General features: G+C 37.6%; 1 protein-coding gene across 1 annotated transcript in view; it reads left to right on the top strand.

Moving 5' to 3' along the window:
- LOC134801261 (ABC transporter G family member 20-like) overlaps positions 1-22,372 on the top strand; it is a 58,193-nt gene extending 35,821 nt beyond the window's left edge. Inside the window, exons 14-16 of the mRNA XM_063773791.1 lie at positions 6,983-7,150; positions 17,318-17,425; positions 20,363-22,372. Of these exons, the coding sequence (XP_063629861.1) occupies positions 6,983-7,150; positions 17,318-17,425; positions 20,363-20,556 (470 nt within the window). The 3' untranslated portion in view covers positions 20,557-22,372. The remainder of the gene's footprint in view (positions 1-6,982; positions 7,151-17,317; positions 17,426-20,362) is intronic.
- The last annotated feature ends 1,895 nt before the right edge of the window (positions 22,373-24,267 follow it).

Here is a 24,267-nt window from a genome sequence, read left to right as displayed (position 1 = left end):
GACCACGTGAATAAAAGCGTTGTGTACCCTTGCCAAAAGTGATGCATATAAAATGCCCACTTCAAGTGTTTATAAAAAAAATAAAATACTGTAAGTAGTAAAGTGACGTCTTAAATAAATATATAAAAAAAATGGATAGACTTGCAAGTCATACGTATATACGGATATATCATATAATAAACTCGAGTATTGACTAATTTTTTAATTATGACGAAGAACAACTAAGGATGTACGTAGGTACCTACCGAACGATGAAACATTAATGTAGACGGACGCATTTAACAAGTAAACGATAACTGTATAGATAAATATACAGGGATTGGAATTTTGGATATGTACCTATATTCTGTAAACATTAAAATTATTGTTAATTGTCTATTTAGTATTTACCTACCTATTAAGTAACTTTAACTTTTGTGTGTTTTTCTTTTAATGTTAAAACTAAATTCGAGATGACTCGAGCCTATTGGTTCGTTTTTAAATGTATTTTAGGTAGTAAGTTTCTTAGTTAGAAATAATTATAATTTTTGAAAGATGCATAGTTATATACCTAAAATGTATCCCGTACATGCAGAATATATTTTTTAACTCGAGGTCAATATCTACATTCCAGGGTCAATATCTTAATTTTTTTATATTATAATTTCATAAATGTACCAAAATGTATTTCAAAGAAATGTGTTGAAATTATTAATAGCTAAGTACTTAATGCATCTTTTAAACCTAACGAATTTAATGTGTTTTTCTTAAGGAGGTTAAGTATTTTATTTTTAAAATGTGTATTACCTATTTTATTACCTTTTTGTTTGCTTTCTTTTCTTATATAAAATTATTTTTTATAAAAAAAAATAGAGTATCGTTTTTCTGTTTTAAGTACAGTAATCTATTTTTTTTTTTCTCCAGGAGGGAAGGTGTAGTGTGTGCCTTACCCTCGCATATACAGTGTTAGAGTATATAAGGCTGCACATGTATCATTTGACGCGCATTATACTAATATCATAGCAAGCAGTTGTTTTTATTTACGTCCCACCTCACACCGCTTGCCCTCCTCAAGCTCGGAATAAAAGATGCGCTTAGCCACACGCTGGTCGTTCATCCGCGAAACGTGACCGCACCACCGAAGCTGACGTCGCATGAGGTATACTTCGATACCACCCACATTTGCTCTACGCAGCACTGCGGTATTCCGAACACGATCAGACCATCGGATCTTCAGTATCTTGCGTAGGCATCTGAGGTGGAATCGATCCAGCATGCGAATATGGCGGCGATAAACGGTCCACGTTTGAGGTAATTATTATTTTGCATTTGAACATAAAATAAATCACCAAACGCTAGATTCCAAAATTGTATTCATAGACATGCAAAATAGTACGATGAATAATACATAGACGCAGTGGCGTAGCTAGGGGGGGGCGGCGGGGGCGGCCCGCCCCGGGTGTCACCCATTTGGGGGGTGACACCCGACCGTGAACATCAGTAGTGCCATCTATAAAAAATCGTAAAACTGTGGCAGATTGCACAACCGCCATTAAGGAAATAATATACAACATGCCCACGAGGAACCCGAGAGATTTTGACAGAATATTCCTGATCATATTTAAAGACTAAAATGTCCTATAAACTGTTTTGGAATTCGCCTAGTTTCATAGTCCAGTAGCACTAGCATAGCAATGTACAAATTGCAGAACATTCCCAAAAAGCGGAAACGTTCTCGAGAATGTTCTCAGAACATGGAAATTATTGTTCCGCCATCTTGGATTTTTTCCAAAAAAAATTTTTTTTGACATAGGAATCTAGAGGCCTCTATCTCCCGCCATGCCAAATCTCAGCGCGCTCGCACCAACTTGAAAAAAATTAAAAAAAAAGTCGGCCATTTTTTTTTAATGCAGTTTGTTTGGTCTCGGGGCCCTCTATGACATTTGGTCGAGCACCACCCACCTATCACGCACCGTTTAAAAGTTGCCATACAAAATAAAAGTGGCCAGTTTTCCCGCAATTGTAGCATTTTTCCAAAAAAACAATTTTTGATAAGTATTTAGGGGATCCCGAGATTCCGTGGCCAAAATTTCAGCGCGCTAGTGCAAACTTGAAAAAATTAAAAAAAAAAGTCGGCCATATTGAAAAAAAACATGGCGGCGTCAATATGACATTTGGTCGAGCACCCCCCACCTAGGTCTGACCGTTTGGCCGGGCCGTCATACATTTTTCTGACCGGAAGCGGTAGACCAAAAGTCGGAATTTTCTGGGGGTAAGGATACTACACCTAAACTATCGTGAATATTCATGGTATAAACTACGATAAATAAATAAATTCTCGTTCTCGAGAACATTCTCAGAAGTTACCGAGAAATTCTCATGTGGAAAGTTTCGCAACTTTGGAAAGTTTTTTTTAATTATGTGATTATTTCTGTAATTGACAAAAAAAAGTTAAAATTATTTTTGGGTGACAGTTTTACAAATTATAGCATTTACATTTTATGTACAAAAAATCGAAAAACGAGAAATTCTCATGTGGAAAGTCTCGTAAATTTGGAAAGTTTTTTTTTTTAATTGTGATTATTTCTGTAATTGACAAAAAAAAGTAAAAATTATTTTTGGGTGTCAGTTTTACAAATTATAGCATTTACATTTTATGTACAAAAAATCGAAAAACAATTTTATTTTGGCGAAATTGACGTAAACTCTTTTAGTATTTTTTCCTTATTTTGGCCTCAGAAATGCATGGTGAAAATCTCTTGGGGTTCCTGGTATGTAACAATAATATGTTGGTGCCTCGTAGGTTTTTTTATTCAGAAAGTTTTTTTTAATTATGTGATTATTTCTGTAATTGAGAAGCTATGTCACTATTTCTAATTGGGTGACTCTGGACTATTTGAAATTCATTGTGAAATGGGATTTTACAGAATCTCTTTGAAATCGCGCACTTGGCAAAAAAAGTTTTAAATTTTTTTGTAACGTAAATTATTTGTATATCTTTCACGGGACAATGATGACTCGGACCTTTGGGAGGCGTGCGCGGAGCCCAGGCCAACATGTAGACCCTTATGACACTTATGAAATGTGGGTTACACCGAGCGGATGCTGTCCTTGCCCGTGTCATAGAACGCGCGCAGAGGCAACACCCGCCAGGGTGTGGACTATTGAGAGTTCATGGAATCTAAAATGAAAGCGATGGAGTAAATTGTGAGCTATGGAATATTAAACGTAATTTTATAATTGTAAAATATCAAACATATTTTACAATTTTGATTGAATTTTGGGGTGACACCCACAATTTCCGCCCCGGGTGCCACCCATGCTAGCTACGCCACTGCATAGACGTACAGGTGATCGATTTCAATCGAACAATTAGGTTATGGTTCTGAACTGGTTTTGATATGACCATGACGATTTTATTGGTCATTCACGTCCATAGACAAGACATCCTCCACACTGAGCATTATAGCTCTACCCCCTCTGCCACGCATACGGTAGTTTTACTCCATTTTCGAGTCGCAAGTGTCTTTGTGTGACGTCCGTGTCTTTGAACGGACCAATCACGGCACGGGACCTCGCTCACCTCGTCCCCCGCACCGCCGAATGTTTGGCAGCATCGGTTGCATGAAATAATTATTGCTCTAAACTCCCGGCGCGATTCGGAAAATTAATTAGAGATGCACTAGATATGATAGTGACGATATGTGACGTTCCACGGCAAAAGGTACCATTGCCCCGGCTGAATATTGGAGCAGCGTTAATAATAGCGTAAGCGCCAGCCACCATAAGGTACGTTTTGCCGTGGAACGTCACATATCTTTACTATTTCATATCTAGTGAATGTCTAATTCATTTCCCGAATCGCGCCGTCCGTCTAGAGCGGCGGTCGGCAACCTGCGGCCCGCGGGCCGCATGCGGCTCGTGAAACTGTCACTTGCGGCCTGCGAGCCTCTCTGGCTATGTAATATTGAGAAACGACAATGTCTGATAACGTCATAAATATTAACAAAGTGCGGCCCGCGTCAACTTACTCATCGTTAACTACGCTACTAAAACTACGCAAAAAAGGTTGCCGACCGCTGGTCTAGAGGATTCCTAGTCTATGTTCACGTCTCTCACGCGCGAATTTCACTTGATTTCTCATACACCAATAGAAATGAGATCAAAACTCTAAACGATCACTCGATTTCGCATGCACCAATCAGCATGAGCGATCTTCTATAGTCTGTATCTTTAGGTATTTCAATAAATATAAACAAACAATTTGTACATTTTCGGGTAGTTATAACATTTATTGGTTAACAAACTAAACACAAAACCGCCTGGATCAGTCACTGAACAACCTGACTGTAACCTACATGGCTTAAGGAGCCATTTGAGGGTAGATTTTGTTTACTTTTATTGAAATACCTAAAGCATAGACTAGGAATACTCTAGACCGAGTTTAGAGCAATTATTTCATGCAACCGATGATGCCAAAAATGCGGGGGTGCGCGGGACGAGGTGAGCGAAGTCCCGTGCCGTGATTGGTCCGTTTAAAGACACGGACGTCACACAAAGACAGTTTCGACTCGAACATGGAGTAAAATTACCGTATGCGTGGCAGAGGGGTTAGCGCGACTATGCTCAGTCTGGAGGATGTTTTGTCTGTGACCTAAAGATACAGACTATAGGTCGTATCGAAATGATATCAAAACCGTAACACGTAGTTGATTCTGAATTGGGCTCAAGGTTTCAGTTACATTAATGATTTTCACGTGTGAAATACCGATAAATTCTTCTCACGTGCTATTTGATTAGACATGTTTCGGTATACTTATATATTACTTACTTTTTTAGGGTTCCGTACCTCAAAAGGAAAAAACGGAACTCCATAGGATCACTCGTGCGTCTGTCTGTCTGTCCGTATACTGGACCAATTAAGTCGAAATTTGGTACACTTATGTAAATTCGTGACGGACATCAAATGAATGAAAACAAATGAATTTTAAACATGGAGGCCACTTTTGGGGGGGTAAATGAGAAAATTAATAAATAATCTTTTTCTAACTATATCGTGTTACAAATAACTTACATATCAAATGAAAGAGCTCATTTTGAGAATCTAAAATATTTTTTTTATTCAGAATCAACGTTCAACTATACCAAAGTACTACTAAATACTAATCCAAGTACAAAAGTAATAATTGTAATAAATATTGGTTGATTTCACAAAAAAATATATTTGTTGGCGTCCAACTCGATTTCCATAAATTTTTCCTTACTTGTTCTTTCTCGCGTCCCTAAAATAGCGTTCAGATTGAATAAAAATAGTATTAGGAAACTACGTTCCTGTTTTCGCTTATGCGTCACCAAATATACCCAAGAGCAAAAGAAAATGGGGTCAGTATGTATGGAAAAATCAGTATTTCTTCGTTTTTTGTTTTTGCGTAATTTTTGCAAGACTTTAATTTAGATAAATTAATTTAATACTTGTAGCTGTTATTTAAATATAAACATCCGTCAATTGATAACTAGTAACCCGCCCCGTCTATGCACGGATCAAAACCTTAACAAATTATACACCTAAACCTTCCTCAAGAATCACTCTATCGATAGGTGAAAACCGCATGAAAATCTGTTCAGTAGTTCTTGAGTTTATCGCGAATATATAAACACACAAACAGACAGACGCGGCGGGCGACTTCGTTTTATAAGGTGTAGTGATCGTTTGCCCTTGACAATAATTTTAACATTAGTGCTTGTTATAAAGAGACATAATTTAATCTAAAAAATAGCCACAACCGCATACAGAATCTCCTCCTTCTATGAAATTGAAGTCGGTTAATAATTGGTGAATAAAGATGTCAATCACAGTGAAAAAATCAACGATGATTAAATCTGACCAACGTGGGACTCGAATTCACATCCTTGGATTGCCGATCCAATGCGTTACCGTTACCAATTCCTCCAGCTACCTATCCGTCAATCAACCCGATTTTTAATTGTGATACGTCCCACAATAAAAAAACAAAATATATTAACATTTAAGACATAATTTAGCATAGGTTTGTTATATATGATAATAAGGTTAAGGGGGTACCTGTCTACAACATTAATTTCAATAAACACGTAATGAAAATACATTTGTTTACATAAATACGTTATATTTAACGCCATTTGTAAACATCAAGACATTGCCATTGTCCCATTGTGTAAAATATACGACTCCTTACATAGTTCAGAAGCTTTTAAAGAAAAAACAGTGATTTATCTACCTCTGTTGCCCACCTGAAATCTAGCCTTTACAACCTTACCGGTCAAAGCTTAGAAGCCAAAATGGCATAAACTTTCAGCGAATTTAAGTCATTCTACTTCTAGAGTAGAAACTAGAAACTATCAGGGGCATAGTTTTGTTCGAAGTTGTTGGAAGTAGTCGCTTGGAAAAGCGAATTTGCGGGCAGTTTCATGTATCTTTGGAGAAAAATGGAGGTATACACCGTATATAACGGTTCTATTAAAGTTTTAGTGAAACCTAGAATTCTAACCGGTAGAAATAGAAACTCTTACTCAAATGGTTTGTAAGACAGGATTTTATATCAATTCCGCCTTTGTAACTAAATAAAAAACTAGTCGTACTCAAAACAATCTAAGTAGTAAGGCTATAGAGGCTAGGGACAGAGCAAGATGCCCGCAATTTGCGAACTTCGGTGTTCGCGTTAGGCTTTTTGTACTGTTACATACCACAATATTACCATTTAAATTTGAACTCTATCCACAGGCACGGAGATCCTATTCTCGCACGTCTGCATCCAGATAATCATGGTGATGATTGATGACCCAAGCCTCGGGGGGCCTACCCGGAACACCAAAGTTCACAGATTCTGGGCATCTTTCTTTTTTACTCCAATAAATGCGTAGACATGTAAAGATGCCCGCAATCGGCGAACCTCGGGGTCCGCGGTGCCTACCGCGTACACAGAGTACCACAATATTACAATTGAAGTTTGAACTCTATCCACAGGCACGGAGATCCTATTCTCGCACGTGTGCATCCAGATGTTCATGATGATGACCCAGGCCGCCGTGGTGCTGTTCATCGGCTTCGTATTCTTCGACCTTACCAACAACGGGCCCCTCGGCTGGATCATATTGTTGACGGTGCTTAATGGCTTCTGTGGAATGACTTTCGGTAAGTGCAACCCTGAACTAACGACTTCACCTCTATTTCGTCCTACTTCACGTCTATTTCGTCCTACTTCACCTCTATTTTGTCCTACTACCGTCCTGGCCGATTGGGTGTCTTAGAACTTGGTCTCCGGTTATCGCCATGTGCTGACAGCGTCACTTTCTACAGAAATGTTTTATTTATTTATATATTTTCGACAAACTGAATATTACCATATACAACAACGTCGAGATAAGTGCTATGCTACAGAAATATGTACCTTTATCGTTTGGCATTGGAATGAATTGTCTGATTTTTTGTCTAGAAATTCCAGAATTGGTTTCTTTCGGAAAATACTACAGAAATTTAACCGACGTTGTCTGATTTTTGGCGAATGGCGATTAATTCAATGAGTCTGTTGTATATCACGGCGTTGGGAAACAAGTATACGGTCCACCATGGTTAATGTAGCCTATGGACGCCTGCGACTCCAGGAGGTCGACTAGCCAATATATCAATCGTTGATAGAAAACGTCAATAGAGACTTAAATAACGTATGGAAATAGTCACGTGACCGTTCGTAACATCTGTCATCCCGATACATTTTTTCTTTACTTGATGTAGGATTGTAATCTTGGCTAGGCCCCCTTATATCATGTGCGTTGTCGACCCCTTAGAAACCGGTTCTTCAAAGAACCTGCCACCGTAATACGTGGTAATATAAAAGAGTAGAGAATAAAATCTCTGTAATAAATATAAAATGGCAATGATACTTTCGAATAGACCCATTCTGAATGGAAGATATATGTTCTCGTTTACGATCGTAATTCTAGAAGATATTGCAATAATACGCCCTGAAAGCCTGCTATTGCGAGTCTTGATGGGTTGCAGTACTATAATGCATTTTCCTTTTGATATAAACGGAATTTTAACAAGAGAATTCTTTTGACACCTACAATTAAGCTATATCTCGGCTCTGCAGCGAGGAAATAACTTTAAAACGAGATATGAAGTACAGATAAAGTATATATAAGCTGCTTCACATTATCTTTCATATGTATGTGTGGTAAAAAATCGAGGGTTTAAAAAGTACGAGGACAAGTGGTAGGGCAAACCTTGGCTAATCGGTGATACTTGGTAATTCGGTTATACTCCGTTATAATCTTACACAGTTCTCACCATGAGGAAATGCGAGCTATAAAATCGTTGGCAGCTGTCAGTTTTGATGCTTGCAATCGGGTTGGCAGCAATTTAATTGCTTACATTTCAGCATTGTAAGCTCAGCGTAAGATAAAAACGCATTATCACCGAATTACCAAGTATCACCGATAAGCCAAGGTTTGCCTTACTAAAAGCAAAGATAATAGATAATATAGAGGGCTATTGCCAAAGTAAATTTTGTAGTCACGGTTCATTTACTGCCATCTATCGACAGCATTCGACACACGATTAAAACTTAAAATAAAATTGAAAATGTATAAATTAATCAAAATATGTTTACGGATAAATGATTTTTAATTTGTATTGTTCATACTGAGTTACTGACCCATGTTCTTTCACTGATATGTGTTAAAATTGTTAAATATTAGTGATGTACCGACTATTGATTTGGCCGACTAGCCGACTAGCCGACTAATCGGCGCTCGAATGGCCGATTAGTCGGCCGACTAGTCGGCTAGTCGGCCAGATCATTAGTTTCGTATAAGCTCCTTTGATTGCGCTATTCATTATTTTAGCTTGGGCTAAAAGGTGTTCTCTACAGGTTCAAAGACCTATCAAAAGAATCCTCGTTCAATTTCTGTCTTTCTTTTATTTTGCGATCCTGAGCAGAGAGTCAGTACAGCATGAAGGAGGTATTTCCAAGGCTCTATTTCCCGTACGTAGTCGCCATTTTAGCTTGGGCTAAAAGGTGTTCTCTACAGGTTCAAAGACCTATCAAAAGAATCCTCGTTCAATTTCTGTCTTTCTTTTATTTTGCGATCCTGAGCAGAGAGTCAGTACAGCATGAAGGAGGTATTTCCAAGGCTCTATTTCCCGTACGTAGTCGCCATTTTAGCTTGGGCTAAAAGGTGTTCTCTACAGGTTCAAAGACCTATCAAAAGAGTCCTCGTTCAATTTCTGTCTTTCTTTTATTTTGCGATCCTGAGCAGAGAGTCAGTACAGCATGAAGGAGGTATTTCCAAGGCTCTATTTCCCGTACGTAGTCGCCATTTTAGCTTGGGCTAAAAGGTGTTCTCTACAGGTTCAAAGACCTATCAAAAGAATCCTCGTTCAATTTCTGTCTTTCTTTTATTTTGCGATCCTGAGCAGAGAGTCAGTACAGCATGAAGGAGGTATTTCCAAGGCTCTATTTCCCGTACGTAGTCGCCATTTTAGCTTGGGCTAAAAGGTGTTCTCTACAGGTTCAAAGACCTATCAAAAGAGTCCTCGTTCAATTTCTGTCTTTCTTTTATTTTGCGATCCTGAGCAGAGAGTCAGTACAGCATGAAGGAGGTATTTCCAAGGCTCTATTTCCCGTACGTAGTCGCCATTGTAGCTTGGGCTAAAAGGTGTTCTCTACAGGTTCAAAGACCTATCAAAATAATTCTCGTTCAATTTCTGTCTTTCTTTTATTTTGCGATCCTGAGCAGAGAGTCAGTACAGCATGAAGGAGGTTTTCCAAGGCTCTATTTCCCGTACGTAGTCGCCATTTTAGCTTGGGCTAAAAGGTGTTCTCTACAGGTTCAAAGACCTATCAAAAGAGTCCTCGTTCAATTTCTGTCTTTCTTTTATTTTGCGATCCTGAGCAGAGAGTCAGTACAGCATGAAGGAGGTATTTCCAAGGCTCTATTTCCCGTACGTAGTCGCCATTTTAGCTTGGGCTAAAAGGTGTTCTCTACAGGTTCAAAGACCTATCAAAAGAATCCTCGTTCAATTTCTGTCTTTCTTTTATTTTGCGATCCTGAGCAGAGAGTCAGTACAGCATGAAGGAGGTATTTCCAAGGCTCTATTTCCCGTACGTAGTCGCCATTTTAACTTGGGCTAAAAGGTGTTCTCTACAGGTTCAAAGACCTATCAAAAGAATCCTCGTTCAATTTCTGTCTTTCTTTTATTTTGCGATCCTGAGCAGAGAGTCAGTACAGCATGAAGGAGGTATTTCCAAGGCTCTATTTCCCGTACGTAGTCGCCATTTTAACTTGGGCTAAAAGGTGTTCTCTACAGGTTCAAAGACCTATCAAAAGAATCCTCGTTCAATTTCTGTCTTTCTTTTATTTTGCGATCCTGAGCAGAGAGTCAGTACAGCATGAAGGAGGTATTTCCAAGGCTCTATTTCCCGTACGTAGTCGCCATTGTAGCTTGGGCTAAAAGGTGTTCTCTACAGGTTCAAAGACCTATCAAAAGAATCCTCGTTCAATTTCTGTCTTTCTTTTATTTTGCGATCCTGAGCAGAGAGTCAGTACAGCATGAAGGAGGTATTTCCAAGGCTCTATTTCCCGTACGTAGTCGCCATTTTAGCTTGGGCTAAAAGGTGTTCTCTACAGGTTCAAAGACCTATCAAAAGAATCCTCGTTCAATTTCTGTCTTTCTTTTATTTTGCGATCCTGAGCAGAGAGTCAGTACAGCATGAAGGAGGTATTTCCAAGGCTCTATTTCCCGTACGTAGTCGCCATTTTAGCTTGGGCTAAAAGGTGTTCTCTACAGGTTCAAAGACCTATCAAAAGAGTCCTCGTTCAATTTCTGTCTTTCTTTTATTTTGCGATCCTGAGCAGAGAGTCAGTACAGCATGAAGGAGGTATTTCCAAGGCTCTATTTCCCGTACGTAGTCGCCATTTTAGCTTGGGCTAAAAGGTGTTCTCTACAGGTTCAAAGACCTATCAAAAGAATCCTCGTTCAATTTCTGTCTTTCTTTTATTTTGCGATCCTGAGCAGAGAGTCAGTACAGCATGAAGGAGGTATTTCCAAGGCTCTATTTCCCGTACGTAGTCGCCATTTTAGCTTGGGCTAAAAGGTGTTCTCTACAGGTTCAAAGACCTATCAAAAGAGTCCTCGTTCAATTTCTGTCTTTCTTTTATTTTGCGATCCTGAGCAGAGAGTCAGTACAGCATGAAGGAGGTATTTCCAAGGCTCTATTTCCCGTACGTAGTCGCCATTTTAACTTGGGCTAAAAGGTGTTCTCTACAGGTTCAAAGACCTATCAAAAGAGTCCTCGTTCAATTTCTGTCTTTCTTTTATTTTGCGATCCTGAGCAGAGAGTCAGTACAGCATGAAGGAGGTATTTCCAAGGCTCTATTTCCCGTACGTAGTCGCCATTGTAGCTTGGGCTAAAAGGTGTTCTCTACAGGTTCAAAGACCTATCAAAAGAATCCTCGTTCAATTTCTGTCTTTCTTTTATTTTGCGATCCTGAGCAGAGAGTCAGTACAGCATGAAGGAGGTATTTCCAAGGCTCTATTTCCCGTACGTAGTCGCCATTTTAACTTGGGCTAAAAGGTGTTCTCTACAGGTTCAAAGACCTATCAAAAGAATCCTCGTTCAATTTCTGTCTTTCTTTTATTTTGCGATCCTGAGCAGAGAGTCAGTACAGCATGAAGGAGGTATTTCCAAGGCTCTATTTCCCGTACGTAGTCGCCATTGTAGCTTGGGCTAAAAGGTGTTCTCTACAGGTTCAAAGACCTATCAAAAGAATCCTCGTTCAATTTCTGTCTTTCTTTTATTTTGCGATCCTGAGCAGAGAGTCAGTACAGCATGAAGGAGGTATTTCCAAGGCTCTATTTCCCGTACGTAGTCGCCATTTTAACTTGGGCTAAAAGGTGTTCTCTACAGGTTCAAAGACCTATCAAAAGAATCCTCGTTCAATTTCTGTCTTTCTTTTATTTTGCGATCCTGAGCAGAGAGTCAGTACAGCATGAAGGAGGTATTTCCAAGGCTCTATTTCCCGTACGTAGTCGCCATTGTAGCTTGGGCTAAAAGGTGTTCTCTACAGGTTCAAAGACCTATCAAAAGAATCCTCGTTCAATTTCTGTCTTTCTTTTATTTTGCGATCCTGAGCAGAGAGTCAGTACAGCATGAAGGAGGTATTTCCAAGGCTCTATTTCCCGTACGTAGTCGCCATTTTAGCTTGGGCTAAAAGGTGTTCTCTACAGGTTCAAAGACCTATCAAAAGAATCCTCGTTCAATTTCTGTCTTTCTTTTATTTTGCGATCCTGAGCAGAGAGTCAGTACAGCATGAAGGAGGTATTTCCAAGGCTCTATTTCCCGTACGTAGTCGCCATTTTAGCTTGGGCTAAAAGGTGTTCTCTACAGGTTCAAAGACCTATCAAAAGAGTCCTCGTTCAATTTCTGTCTTTCTTTTATTTTGCGATCCTGAGCAGAGAGTCAGTACAGCATGAAGGAGGTATTTCCAAGGCTCTATTTCCCGTACGTAGTCGCCATTTTAGCTTGGGCTAAAAGGTGTTCTCTACAGGTTCAAAGACCTATCAAAAGAATCCTCGTTCAATTTCTGTCTTTCTTTTATTTTGCGATCCTGAGCAGAGAGTCAGTACAGCATGAAGGAGGTATTTCCAAGGCTCTATTTCCCGTACGTAGTCGCCATTTTAGCTTGGGCTAAAAGGTGTTCTCTACAGGTTCAAAGACCTATCAAAAGAGTCCTCGTTCAATTTCTGTCTTTCTTTTATTTTGCGATCCTGAGCAGAGAGTCAGTACAGCATGAAGGAGGTATTTCCAAGGCTCTATTTCCCGTACGTAGTCGCCATTTTAGCTTGGGCTAAAAGGTGTTCTCTACAGGTTCAAAGACCTATCAAAAGAGTCCTCGTTCAATTTCTGTCTTTCTTTTATTTTGCGATCCTGAGCAGAGAGTCAGTACAGCATGAAGGAGGTATTTCCAAGGCTCTATTTCCTGTACGTACTCGCCATTTTAGCTTGGGCTAAAAGGTGTTCTCTACAGGTTCAAAGACCTATCAAAAGAGTCCTCGTTCAATTTCTGTCTTTCTTTTATTTTGCGATCCTGAGCAGAGAGTCAGTACAGCATGAAGGAGGTATTTCCAAGGCTCTATTTCCCGTACGTAGTCGCCATTTTAACTTGGGCTAAAAGGTGTTCTCTACAGGTTCAAAGACCTATCAAAAGAATCCTCGTTCAATTTCTGTCTTTCTTTTATTTTGCGATCCTGAGCAGAGAGTCAGTACAGCATGAAGGAGGTATTTCCAAGGCTCTATTTCCCGTACGTAGTCGCCATTGTAGCTTGGGCTAAAAGGTGTTCTCTACAGGTTCAAAGACCTATCAAAAGAGTCCTCGTTCAATTTCTGTCTTTCTTTTATTTTGCGATCCTGAGCAGAGAGTCAGTACAGCATGAAGGAGGTATTTCCAAGGCTCTATTTCCCGTACGTAGTCGCCATTTTAGCTTGGGCTAAAAGGTGTTCTCTACAGGTTCAAAGACCTATCAAAAGAGTCCTCGTTCAATTTCTGTCTTTCTTTTATTTTGCGATCCTGAGCAGAGAGTCAGTACAGCATGAAGGAGGTATTTCCAAGGCTCTATTTCCTGTACGTACTCGCCATTTTAGCTTGGGCTAAAAGGTGTTCTCTACAGGTTCAAAGACCTATCAAAAGAGTCCTCGTTCAATTTCTGTCTTTCTTTTATTTTGCGATCCTGAGCAGAGAGTCAGTACAGCATGAAGGAGGTATTTCCAAGGCTCTATTTCCCGTACGTAGTCGCCATTTTAACTTGGGCTAAAAGGTGTTCTCTACAGGTTCAAAGACCTATCAAAAGAATCCTCGTTCAATTTCTGTCTTTCTTTTATTTTGCGATCCTGAGCAGAGAGTCAGTACAGCATGAAGGAGGTATTTCCAAGGCTCTATTTCCCGTACGTAGTCGCCATTTTAGAACCTATCCCCTGTGGTTAGCGTCTTTACGAGCAACGTGTCCTGTCCTAATTTTGCTATAACATTAATAGTTCCCCATGGTAAAATAATTTTATAATTATTCAGTTTTTTTAATGGTGGAGATTTAAAAAAAACTGAAAAATAATAATATTATTCCTATCGAACTTGCCCATGAAATTACACGAGAATCAGCTGTGATCGACCTGTAGAGGAAAACACCAGCCCACTAACATATGATAACGATCAAACGGTCAATTATATGAACAAAAGTTTTCGTTTGCACCCTGAATAGGTATTTTAGTAAAATGTAGTAAATTGTTAAATATAAATATCAAACGGTGTCATCAACGCCATCTAGCCGAGAATAGGCCAAAGGTATGGCGCCATCTATTCGAGAATGACTTTTTCTTGATTTCCGAGGCACGTATTTTTCTTAGACTTTATTTATCTTATACGGAGTTATATATATTTCTGCTAAAAGTCAATGTCGATAAAAATGTCCTACGTACCACATCACCGTTACGTAATTTAAATAATATTATAATCGTTTTTTGCAATAAATTATAATTTTGATTTAATTTTAACGATTGTTAAAATGACAGGGAATTAGTCGCGATAATAATAAATGAAAAAGCTAACACTTAATTAGAATACATATTTATCCAAGGATGACACATTTGTTTAAAGATTTGGGAATAGGGGGTATTACTGCAATGTTCTGCCGCCAGAGTGCAGCACTAGCTCCTCTAGTAAACCATAGAGTAACTTATACAAAGATAACTGTTTTTTGACAAGTTTTCACAGACAATAAAATATGACATTGATGCATCAAGGCGATTTGTTAACAAGGGCCTACCGCGGGAAACGCGAAAATCGACATTAAGTTATCTGCCTCTTTATCGCTCGAATATGCAAGAGTGATAGAGAGGTTAGATAACGAAATTTCGATTTTCTTGTTTCGCGGTATTACACCCCCAGATTGTGACGGATAGTGGTAGTAGCGCCTCCTACGCAGATTTTCGCGTAATATCCCCTATTGCTAGCTATCGATATGAACACTGAATTCGATATTTAACTAAGCATTGATACGTTTTTGCTCCCGAAAAACTGGGATATGATTATTAAAAAGTGCGCCATCTTCTTTTAATTCGCTCGAAAGCGTACCTATCATTGCTACCTCAGTCTCCTCAATTTTTTCCGTCCTATTTTTGCCGCCGGCTCACCCGGTTTTTAGGGTACCGTACCCAAAGGGTAAAAGCGGGATGCTATTACTTAGACTCCGCTGTCCGTCCGCCTGTCTGTCTGTCACCAGGCTGTAACTCATGAACCGTGATAGCTAGACAGTTGAAATTTTCACAAATGATGTATTTCTGTTGCCGCTATAACAACAAATACTAAAAACAAAATAAAATAAATATTAAAGTGGGGCTTCCATTTTAATATTTATTTTATTTTGTTTTTAGTATTTGCGTTATGGTACGGAACACTTCGTGCGCGAGTCCGACTCGCGCTTACCCTGTTTTTCTCCATAATCAAGGCCTCTTTCCGCTTGAAATGCTGTACTGTACTTTTATACAAAACAGCAGAAGCGCATAAAAAATACGCGTCGCTTACGTCGTTTTTGTAAAGACTGAAATTTTGTGAAAATACAAGATGCTGAAATTTATTGTGCTCAGAAGATAGTGTTATGTTTTTCTTTTATAAGATGTTTAAAAGGACAGACGTTTTTGATGAAAATCTGAAGTAACAAAGGAACTAATAACCTAATTAATGTAGGCACAGTGCCATCAGATATATCGTAGCGTGCGAGGTACTCAATTATTACGGAGCAGCATAACTTTTCAATAAATTCGTTAGCACTAGTTATGGTCAATAACATCAGATCATGCAATTTGTCATAAATATAAGAGCAGCGACTTTTCAATAGATTCGATAAAAATATCAGAAAGCACAGAACGTCAAAGGTATCTACGCAGTCAGGATGATCATAAAGATCGGAACATTTAGGTAAATGTTTCCATAGGTATGGAAACACAAGTAGGTAGGTTAAGTAGTCTTAACCTACAGTTGCCGTTTTATATAAATAAAATGTGATACACCAACAGATGGTTTGGCCTAATGATGTCCGTTTTAATTATGTCGAGGGTTTTTAATTTGAAATTATAATTATACCTTCAGCATTTTCCTCGCATTAAAATAATGAAGAAAGTATTATTTTTTCGCGTAGGCTGAGGAAAAAATACCGGATTAATTGTTAGAAGTTTAGAAAGCCTTTGGGATGGTCAAAATTCTACTTAGTTTTCGAAGACTTACCCCCTGAGGACACACACCGAATACGCTTTTCAAATGCGGATCAACTTCAAGTTCTTTCGTAAAACCCGGCGTACTTGTAGAAGTACAAATTAAATTCGAGTTTGAACTCTTATAGAAATACTTATAAGAAAGTTCCAAATTCAAAAGCGCAAACATTGGCTTGGGTCTTACGAGTTTACAAAAGCATTTCTCTAGCAAATATTTTCTTATAATAAAATCCTTAGTCTATCGGATACGTTCGTCCTTATAAAAAGATAAATCAATTTAGATTATGAATGAGAGACTCATTTCATCCATTATTATGAAAATTACCTTCATACTAATTGCCATTAAGGCTGTTGAAAAATTCAGAGTAGACCAATAATTCAATTTATCGGACGTGTCGAACCTACTAATAAGTTTAATGAATCCATCATTAAAGTTAGTTAAATACAGGATGGCTCAAAATAAGTTTAAAAAAATTACGAATCTTTTTCTTACATGCACGTCTTTTACAATATATGTTTTTTGTCGATTAATTAACGAAACAAAGCAAATGCAATTATGTTCCTAATAAAAAAATTCAAATGATTCAAATGTCATCGAACTCAATAAGTAGGAACTATAAACAGGACAGTGGACTGAGTGTAGAACATTTAGTCCAAAACTTATTTTATTATCTGATGTTCCATTTCCAGAATTGCGAAATCTCCACATAAAAAAAATCGGATACCATATTTTTGTATGGTGATCAAAATTTTCCGTTTCCAAAATGAAAGTTTCCCTTATTTTCTACGAAATTTTCCTGGAACATTTCCAACTTTTTTTGTGCTTTAATTTGAAGTAGAAAGAGTTCTTTAAGAAATAATTATTAACACATTCACTGCCTGCGACTCGCTAGGCGGGTTCTCTGTTCATAGGCGCTTTTGGCTACATACGGTTTTTCCCGTGTTATCGGCTACGCCACGCCTGTAGCGTGTAGCTCGCGTTCGCACTGAATGTGTTAAAATACGTATGTGTATATTAATTTGTATTATTGTTTCAGGTTTCTTCGTTTCTTGTCTCTGCGACACCGAGAGAACCGCCACCTTCATCGCTCTAGGATCATTTCTGCCCATGATGTTGCTATGCGGCATCGTCTGGCCTATTGAAGGTAAACCATCAATGTTAATCATGATTATTACCATCCATTAATACTGATACAACCGCTACGTTCATCGCTCTAGGATCATTCCTGCCCATGATGTTGATATGTGGCATTGTCTGGCCTATTGAAGGTAACCCATCAGTATTATTATCAGTTCCTATAATCATTATTATTTATTATTCCCTCTGATGCCCATCCCTCCCTACTCCCTCCCATCCCACTGATGCTGGAAAAACCATAAATATCAACAATACGTAGAGAACCGCCACGTCCATTGCTTTCGGGTCACTCCAGTCAATGATGCTGTTTGGCATCATTGCATTTGGGAGGTCAATATTACCCACATCAAATTTTTGAACATTTTTGAAGGTAAATTGAATATATATAGGTAACATTCCTTGCGATTCTTCGTAGTACACCCTACATAATAACATGACATTGCTATAAGGTATAATTTTAAGGTGCATCCACACCACTTGACAGTTCACTTTTGTGGACCAGCACTGTGCAACACGGGAATATTAGGTAACTTCCATAGTATTTTTTATTTTTTAACAAGCAGAAACGTATGCGAACGATGCTATTAAGCTAAGAATATATTTAAAAAAGGAAAAATTACTGTCTTGGGTGAGACTTGAACTCACGGCCTCTGGATCCAGACACTTGCACAGTGTCGCTCCACAGTAGCTCCACAAAAGTTAACAGTTGTAGATGCGCCTTCTACGTCACTGTAACAAACAATAAGTGGATCACCTCAAAATATCCAACCTTGCTAAACATATAAACTTTTCTACTAAGCTTAGCTTTCTAAATCACTCTCAATTCACTTTGAAAAAGTACGCTCTATCTCCACTCAATTGAATGTTTTCCTCTCTGTCTAGTGCATCTAAGTGCATCCATTTTGTGAACTGTTGATTACTTCACACAATTTTCTTCAACGCACAGGGAATAAAATATTTCAAACTAAACCTTAAAGGAAAATCAACTTTAGTGGTGCGTAATAAAGCTTAGATTGCTATGTGTATGTGTTTTTATGTCTTGTGTACTTCTAGTTTTGTTCGATTGGCAACAATTTGCTCTATTTCTTGCTTTAAGAGGATTACAAAGTTGAGTAAATACAGTTTAGCTCTGTTTATTAGTGTGGGTGTGGATAAAATGTGTAAGATAGGTGATAAAGTATAATATTTAGTTGTTGGGCACATAAATATGGGCACATGGGCATGAAAGTAAACGCAGTTAAAATTAATTAGAACAATAGTATTTGTATAATTACTTGGGAAATTAGATATAATTTATGACTTGAGCAATCTAAGAAATAATAAAATCAGTTATATTTCAAGTTGTCACAATCCTAAACCCCATACATGATTATAAATTGTGGTTGCACTAACCAGTGTAAATAACTACACACTGATGTATTTACCTAACATTATTTCTCCCAATTCACCAGTTTTCTCATGCAAACACAACAGCAAACCCAATACTATAATGGAATAGACAGACTAATAGGCCTATTCGAATGTACACTGATACCAGAAAGACATCTAACTCTGATTAAAACTTTCACGATTCTTACACATTACCCAAAGACCCCGCCGCGTCCGTCTGTTTGTGTGCTTGTATGTTCGCAATCAACTCAAAAACTACTGAACGGATTTTCTTACGGTTTTCACCTATCAATAGTGATTCTGGAGGAAGGTTTAGGTGTATAATTTGCTAAGCCGTGCGAAGCCGCTAGTTAAATTGTAAAACGGGACTTAATCTCTCTGGGTCTTCTCCGAGACGACTGGAACAACGACATCCTCGGAACGTCGGAAGTAAATGTTAAAACTTAATTATAATTATTTTATAGTTTAATAATGTGACATCTAACAGACGTCATTCAGTTATCTTGCTTACTTTTCCTTACATGTATTGACGTGGGCGAGAAGCACGATAACTAACATGATTCAAATATCATTCTGATATAAGTGTGCGTTTGAATTAGCCTGTAAATCTAAACGGAGGCCAATCCACGAAGTGCTAGAAGCGGCCAGCAATCTGTTACATTAGCTCAACGCTATGCCGCTATTTGTTAATTGGTTAGATTGGTTTTAGCAAAGATAATTTGAAACAGGCGGATTATTAAAGTAAATTATGTAGTCACAGTGAATTTACTGCCACGTGACAGTTCCTCCAAGTCGCTTTTGCTTAGGCTTAATAAAAAAAATTGAAGAAATATGTTTTCAAAATCCTTATTTTTATAAGTATAAATATACTTACCTCTTAAGGCCTGTCGTACAAAAAAGTGCCTTATGAATTTGTAAAATGTTCTCGTGAATAAACTTTCATTTCATTTCAAAGGATATTTGTTGAATTATTTTTTGTTTTGAAATCGAACAAAACAAAAGAAATCCAACTCTGTTCCAATTGGAAATGGTTTAAATTACATTGAAGTAATTTGTACTACAGATAGGACCGTGTGCCTTATTTTATTTATTTATATAGTAGTATAAATAAATAAATAAAATAAGGCCAAAGAAAAATATAGTGTACCTACTAAAGGCGAACTTAATGCCATGAGGCATTCTCTACCAGTCAAACTTAGGGTAAAGCAGAAAAGATTGTAGATTGTAAAACAAAAAAGAAATGATTGTAGATTGTAGGCCTTATGAAGATATTGGCTCGCCTTTCCTGTGGGATGAGACAGTAAAGCCGAGAGGGTAATGCAGGTGCTGGGCATCCTTGCGTTTTCTTAATTCCGTCCAAGGCTGTGTAATGTATCATCATCATATCAGCCAGAGGACGTCCCCTGCTGGACATAGGTCTCCCCCAAAGAGTGCCACAATGCGGTCATTGTGGCAAGACCGGTGTCTTGCTCGGTGTAATGTATGTTACACCATAAATCGTCTGCAATAGACGCAAAGGCCAATGAAGATATTAATGATTCTACTTTGTCCACAGCTCTCCACGAGTGCCTCCAATGGATCGCCTACTTTCTCCCCCTCACCAAGTCCACGGAATCCCTCCGTTCCATGCTGCAGCGCGGCTGGACCATTAACATGCCCATGGTGTATAACGGCTTCCTATCCACCGGCATATGGATCGCCCTGTACTTGATAGGCAGCATTCTTTTGATTAAGTTTAAGAAGGGTTAGTTAGTGCCAGGTTGGTTTAAATCCTCCTAAGGCCCACCCAAACAAATGCAAAACTCAAAATTTGTTAATGAAATTTGAACGTATAGTGCAGGTAATAGGGTTGATTTTTATTTGTTTGAATATTCAACGAAACAAAAGAAATGCAACTCTGTTCCAATTGAATATGGTTTAAATTTCATCGAACTGAAGAAGTGCTATAGGTAGGACCTTGGGCCTTAGGAGCATATTTATTTTATTTATGACGGATAGTTGATCTACTAGATGGAAGACAGCAGGCATATTATGGATAGATTCGTGTGTCACTTTTTAACCACGAGATTGAAAGAGGCAGAGGGCCTACCGCGAACCACGTTCGACGTGTTGACTATGTCACACTTACGTACGAATTTACAAGTGCGACAGAGAGGCAACACGTCGAACGTGGTTCGAGATAGGCTTTCAGAGACTGCCAGCATCAGGATATCACGTAAACAAATACGGCCATCGTAGGTATGGGCCGAGCCGAAATACTTTTCGAATAAAAAAAAAATGTAGGCATGTGTGATGACCTCAATACTTAATGTAATGCGGAGTCTAGTAGATAGATAGTCTGTGTTATTTATTGACATTGTACTTAGTTATTTTGGTTATATGCCATTATGCTTCAAATAAATCCGTCCTCGTAATCATTTTATGTTTGTATTTTGTGTATATTTTCTCTATCTACAATAATTAGTTATTTTTTTGTCTTGACACAATGAAAATAGCTTTAAGAATATCTTAGAATAAGTAGTTGTTTTTAATATCAAGGGCAATAGAGCTTTAATAACTGAATCAAATAAATAATAGAATAGACTGAATGAAATATCATGACTATTCATGACAAATTTAATGACAATATTATCTCAAAAACTAATGGTGATAATGTGAAATAATTTGGTCTGTCTTGGTGGGGTCACTTCCATGCCCCTATATTGTATAGTTAGTTTAAGGTGTTGTTTTATTTTCGAAGAAATCAATCGTACAAATTTAACGTAATTTCGTAAAAAAATTGTCACTATGTGCCATTTTTTCATAAACAGTAAATGCAAAAAAAAAAAGAATTTATTTTATTTATAAAATCTGGCCAGTCGGCATTTGTAGCATCACATTTCAATCTGTTTTATGTTTACTAATTTCAATATTTGACATTTATAGTTTATAAAATATTTGTTTTTTATTTTGTGAATTTATTTGCTATATTAGCGTGCGAGCTACATTCACAAGTATTTAAACACTCAATGTAATTGTTAACCATAACACAATAATTGAAGGGATGTTTAAAAAACAACATAACTGACTACACTGGTTGCCACCTGAAACGATTAACAATGTTCTTAAAAAAGTGTCAACCGCTCTAAGCAGTTATGTTGTTTTTGTAAACATCCCTTCAATTAATTGGTATTCTAACGCAATAATTTTCAAATAGATTTTCGAACATCACAATACGGTTGTTTCAGAAAAAAAAATCTCTTTTCTCGTAAGGCCTAGGGACTTTTGTGTTTAGTTTAGAACTTTCTTAAAATTCTGATTTAGATTATTTATTAGAAGTAGTTGAAGATTCGAATTGAATTTGTACTCCCAAAAGTACGCTGGGTCTTACGAGGAAAATTTATATTTTTATTTTCCTATAAATCACAAGGATGAAGGTGGAAGGTGTCACTGTAAATAGGACTTTATTGGTTTGATAATGGGTGTTATTTTAGAGTACAATAGAATTATAATGGCTCAATTAGATATTGTTGGCATTGTGATAGTAAGTTAAGGTTTTGTAAATAAAAGCGGTCTAGAAATCAAACTTGTGTTTTATTATTCATTTATAGATCGTGTCATACACGAGAACGCGTGCCTTGGTTCGTATTTTCATGCCATTTAGCGCCACTTGCACCATTCCACTGACCCGGGGTTTAGCGATTAAACCGTTAACTCAGTGTCAAATTGTACTAGTAACCATGGTTACTACAGGTTTAACTGGTTAACCCTGGGTTAGTGGAATGGTGCAAATGGCGCTTAAAGGTTAGATTTGTCAAATTCGCTCGAATGACACTATGTGTAAATCCTACAATATACAGGGTGATCAGTTCAAATGCAAAGTCCAAATGCAAATCAGTCAAAATGACCCATTTGGATTGATCACCCTGTATACAGAATGTATTCTGGTCTGGTTTATACCTACTGCAGAGTTTAAATGTAACTTAATACTTCACATAATGAGAGAGAACTATATTTTCTGGGATTCTACGGGGGAATGGGAAGGCTAAAACGGATATGGCAAGATGGGCAAGTCAACCTAGGCACCTATTGTTACAGAAACACAGGCGGTCAAAAGCGTAGGTACTTAAGTATTGAACAACCAATTTAGCTAAATTAGGACCCTAAATTGCAATAATCGCGGAGCGTGATGTGCTATGCTTCGGCAGAGGGGAAATAGTACGAATGCCGTCTCCCTTCCCGGTGTTTCTCGAAGTTTGAGGTCGATGGTTATTTTACTGATCATTTTAATTGTTTTTTTACATCCAGAACACAACAGACACAAAAAAACAACAAAAAAAAACTCAGTATCTGAAAAATTTTCAGTGAAAATCTTTACAAAATTCGCATTTGTACGACACGACGATAGATAGACAATTTCGTGGAATGTCCCTTAAATTGAATGCCACATTGATTGATGACAGAGACCACAGCATAACATTGGGTCCGATTTAAAAAATACATTTCCGCGTACATTAACTGCTTTTTAAGCTTAACAAATGTCGTGACCTACTTTGAAAACAAATCGTCAATAAAGCAGGTAATTTCAGTTCAGTTCAGAATTAAAACTGAATCACCCTTAATCGGCGTATTGTCGATCAATGGGCCTTTAATCGGTCGTTAAAGTGATTTATTACCTACAGTTTATTTTTAACGATTACAATACATAAAAGGACGAGATTCTCTAATCGAATGTGTCTTTAACACGCTTATATAGTTGGTCAAACCAATTTGTCAGTCAGTAAGAACCAGGAAAACTATACTCATCCTTTTCTTTTGGGTGCTAGTACTATTGTAAGACAAAGATAATATGATTCTCTCTGTTAGACTCTATGACAGTTCAGTTTTATATGGAGTAGCTGCCCCGTAATTGGCCAATCAAATTAGATCCAGAACGGCTCAAAAATTAAATTAAAAATGAATTTGTTTTATATTTTTTATTACGTAATCTTAGACGATCATGATAACAAGATAAACATAATTTGGACTTATGTGGATATTTATAGTGTAATTTTTGAGTGATTCTCAAGAAAGTGGCATCGACAAGTTAAAGTTAATGATTTGATGATTTTTTTTTTGTATTTTTTTTACTTTTAATAATGAAAAATATGTTTTACCACTTCAAGTACCCCAAATTTTCAAAAGGGAACGGAAAATGAAGAAGTTATTTTCAAGACATACAATACCCTATACATTGAACACAGGTTAAAGTTAAGCAGGTTACAGTAAAAAATACATTCATTTTTATTTTTTCCCTTGAACGGATAACACGAATGTCTCACTTTTAGCATAGATGAATAAACCTTCATACAATATTAAAATGATATTATTACATTAGGCCCCATACCAAATTCGTAAAATAATCGAGACAAGTTAAAGTTAACATTCCGTTACAAAACCCCAGATTTCTGCCATCTACGAAACTACGACACTTGGGTCATA

The sequence above is a fragment of the Cydia splendana genome, chromosome 21 (genome assembly GCF_910591565.1).
Source record: "Cydia splendana chromosome 21, ilCydSple1.2, whole genome shotgun sequence".
NCBI classification, from domain to species: Eukaryota; Metazoa; Arthropoda; class Insecta; order Lepidoptera; family Tortricidae; genus Cydia; species Cydia splendana.
The sequence above is the reverse complement of the archived record's forward strand: the minus strand, read 5'-3'. Positions and strand labels throughout refer to the sequence as shown.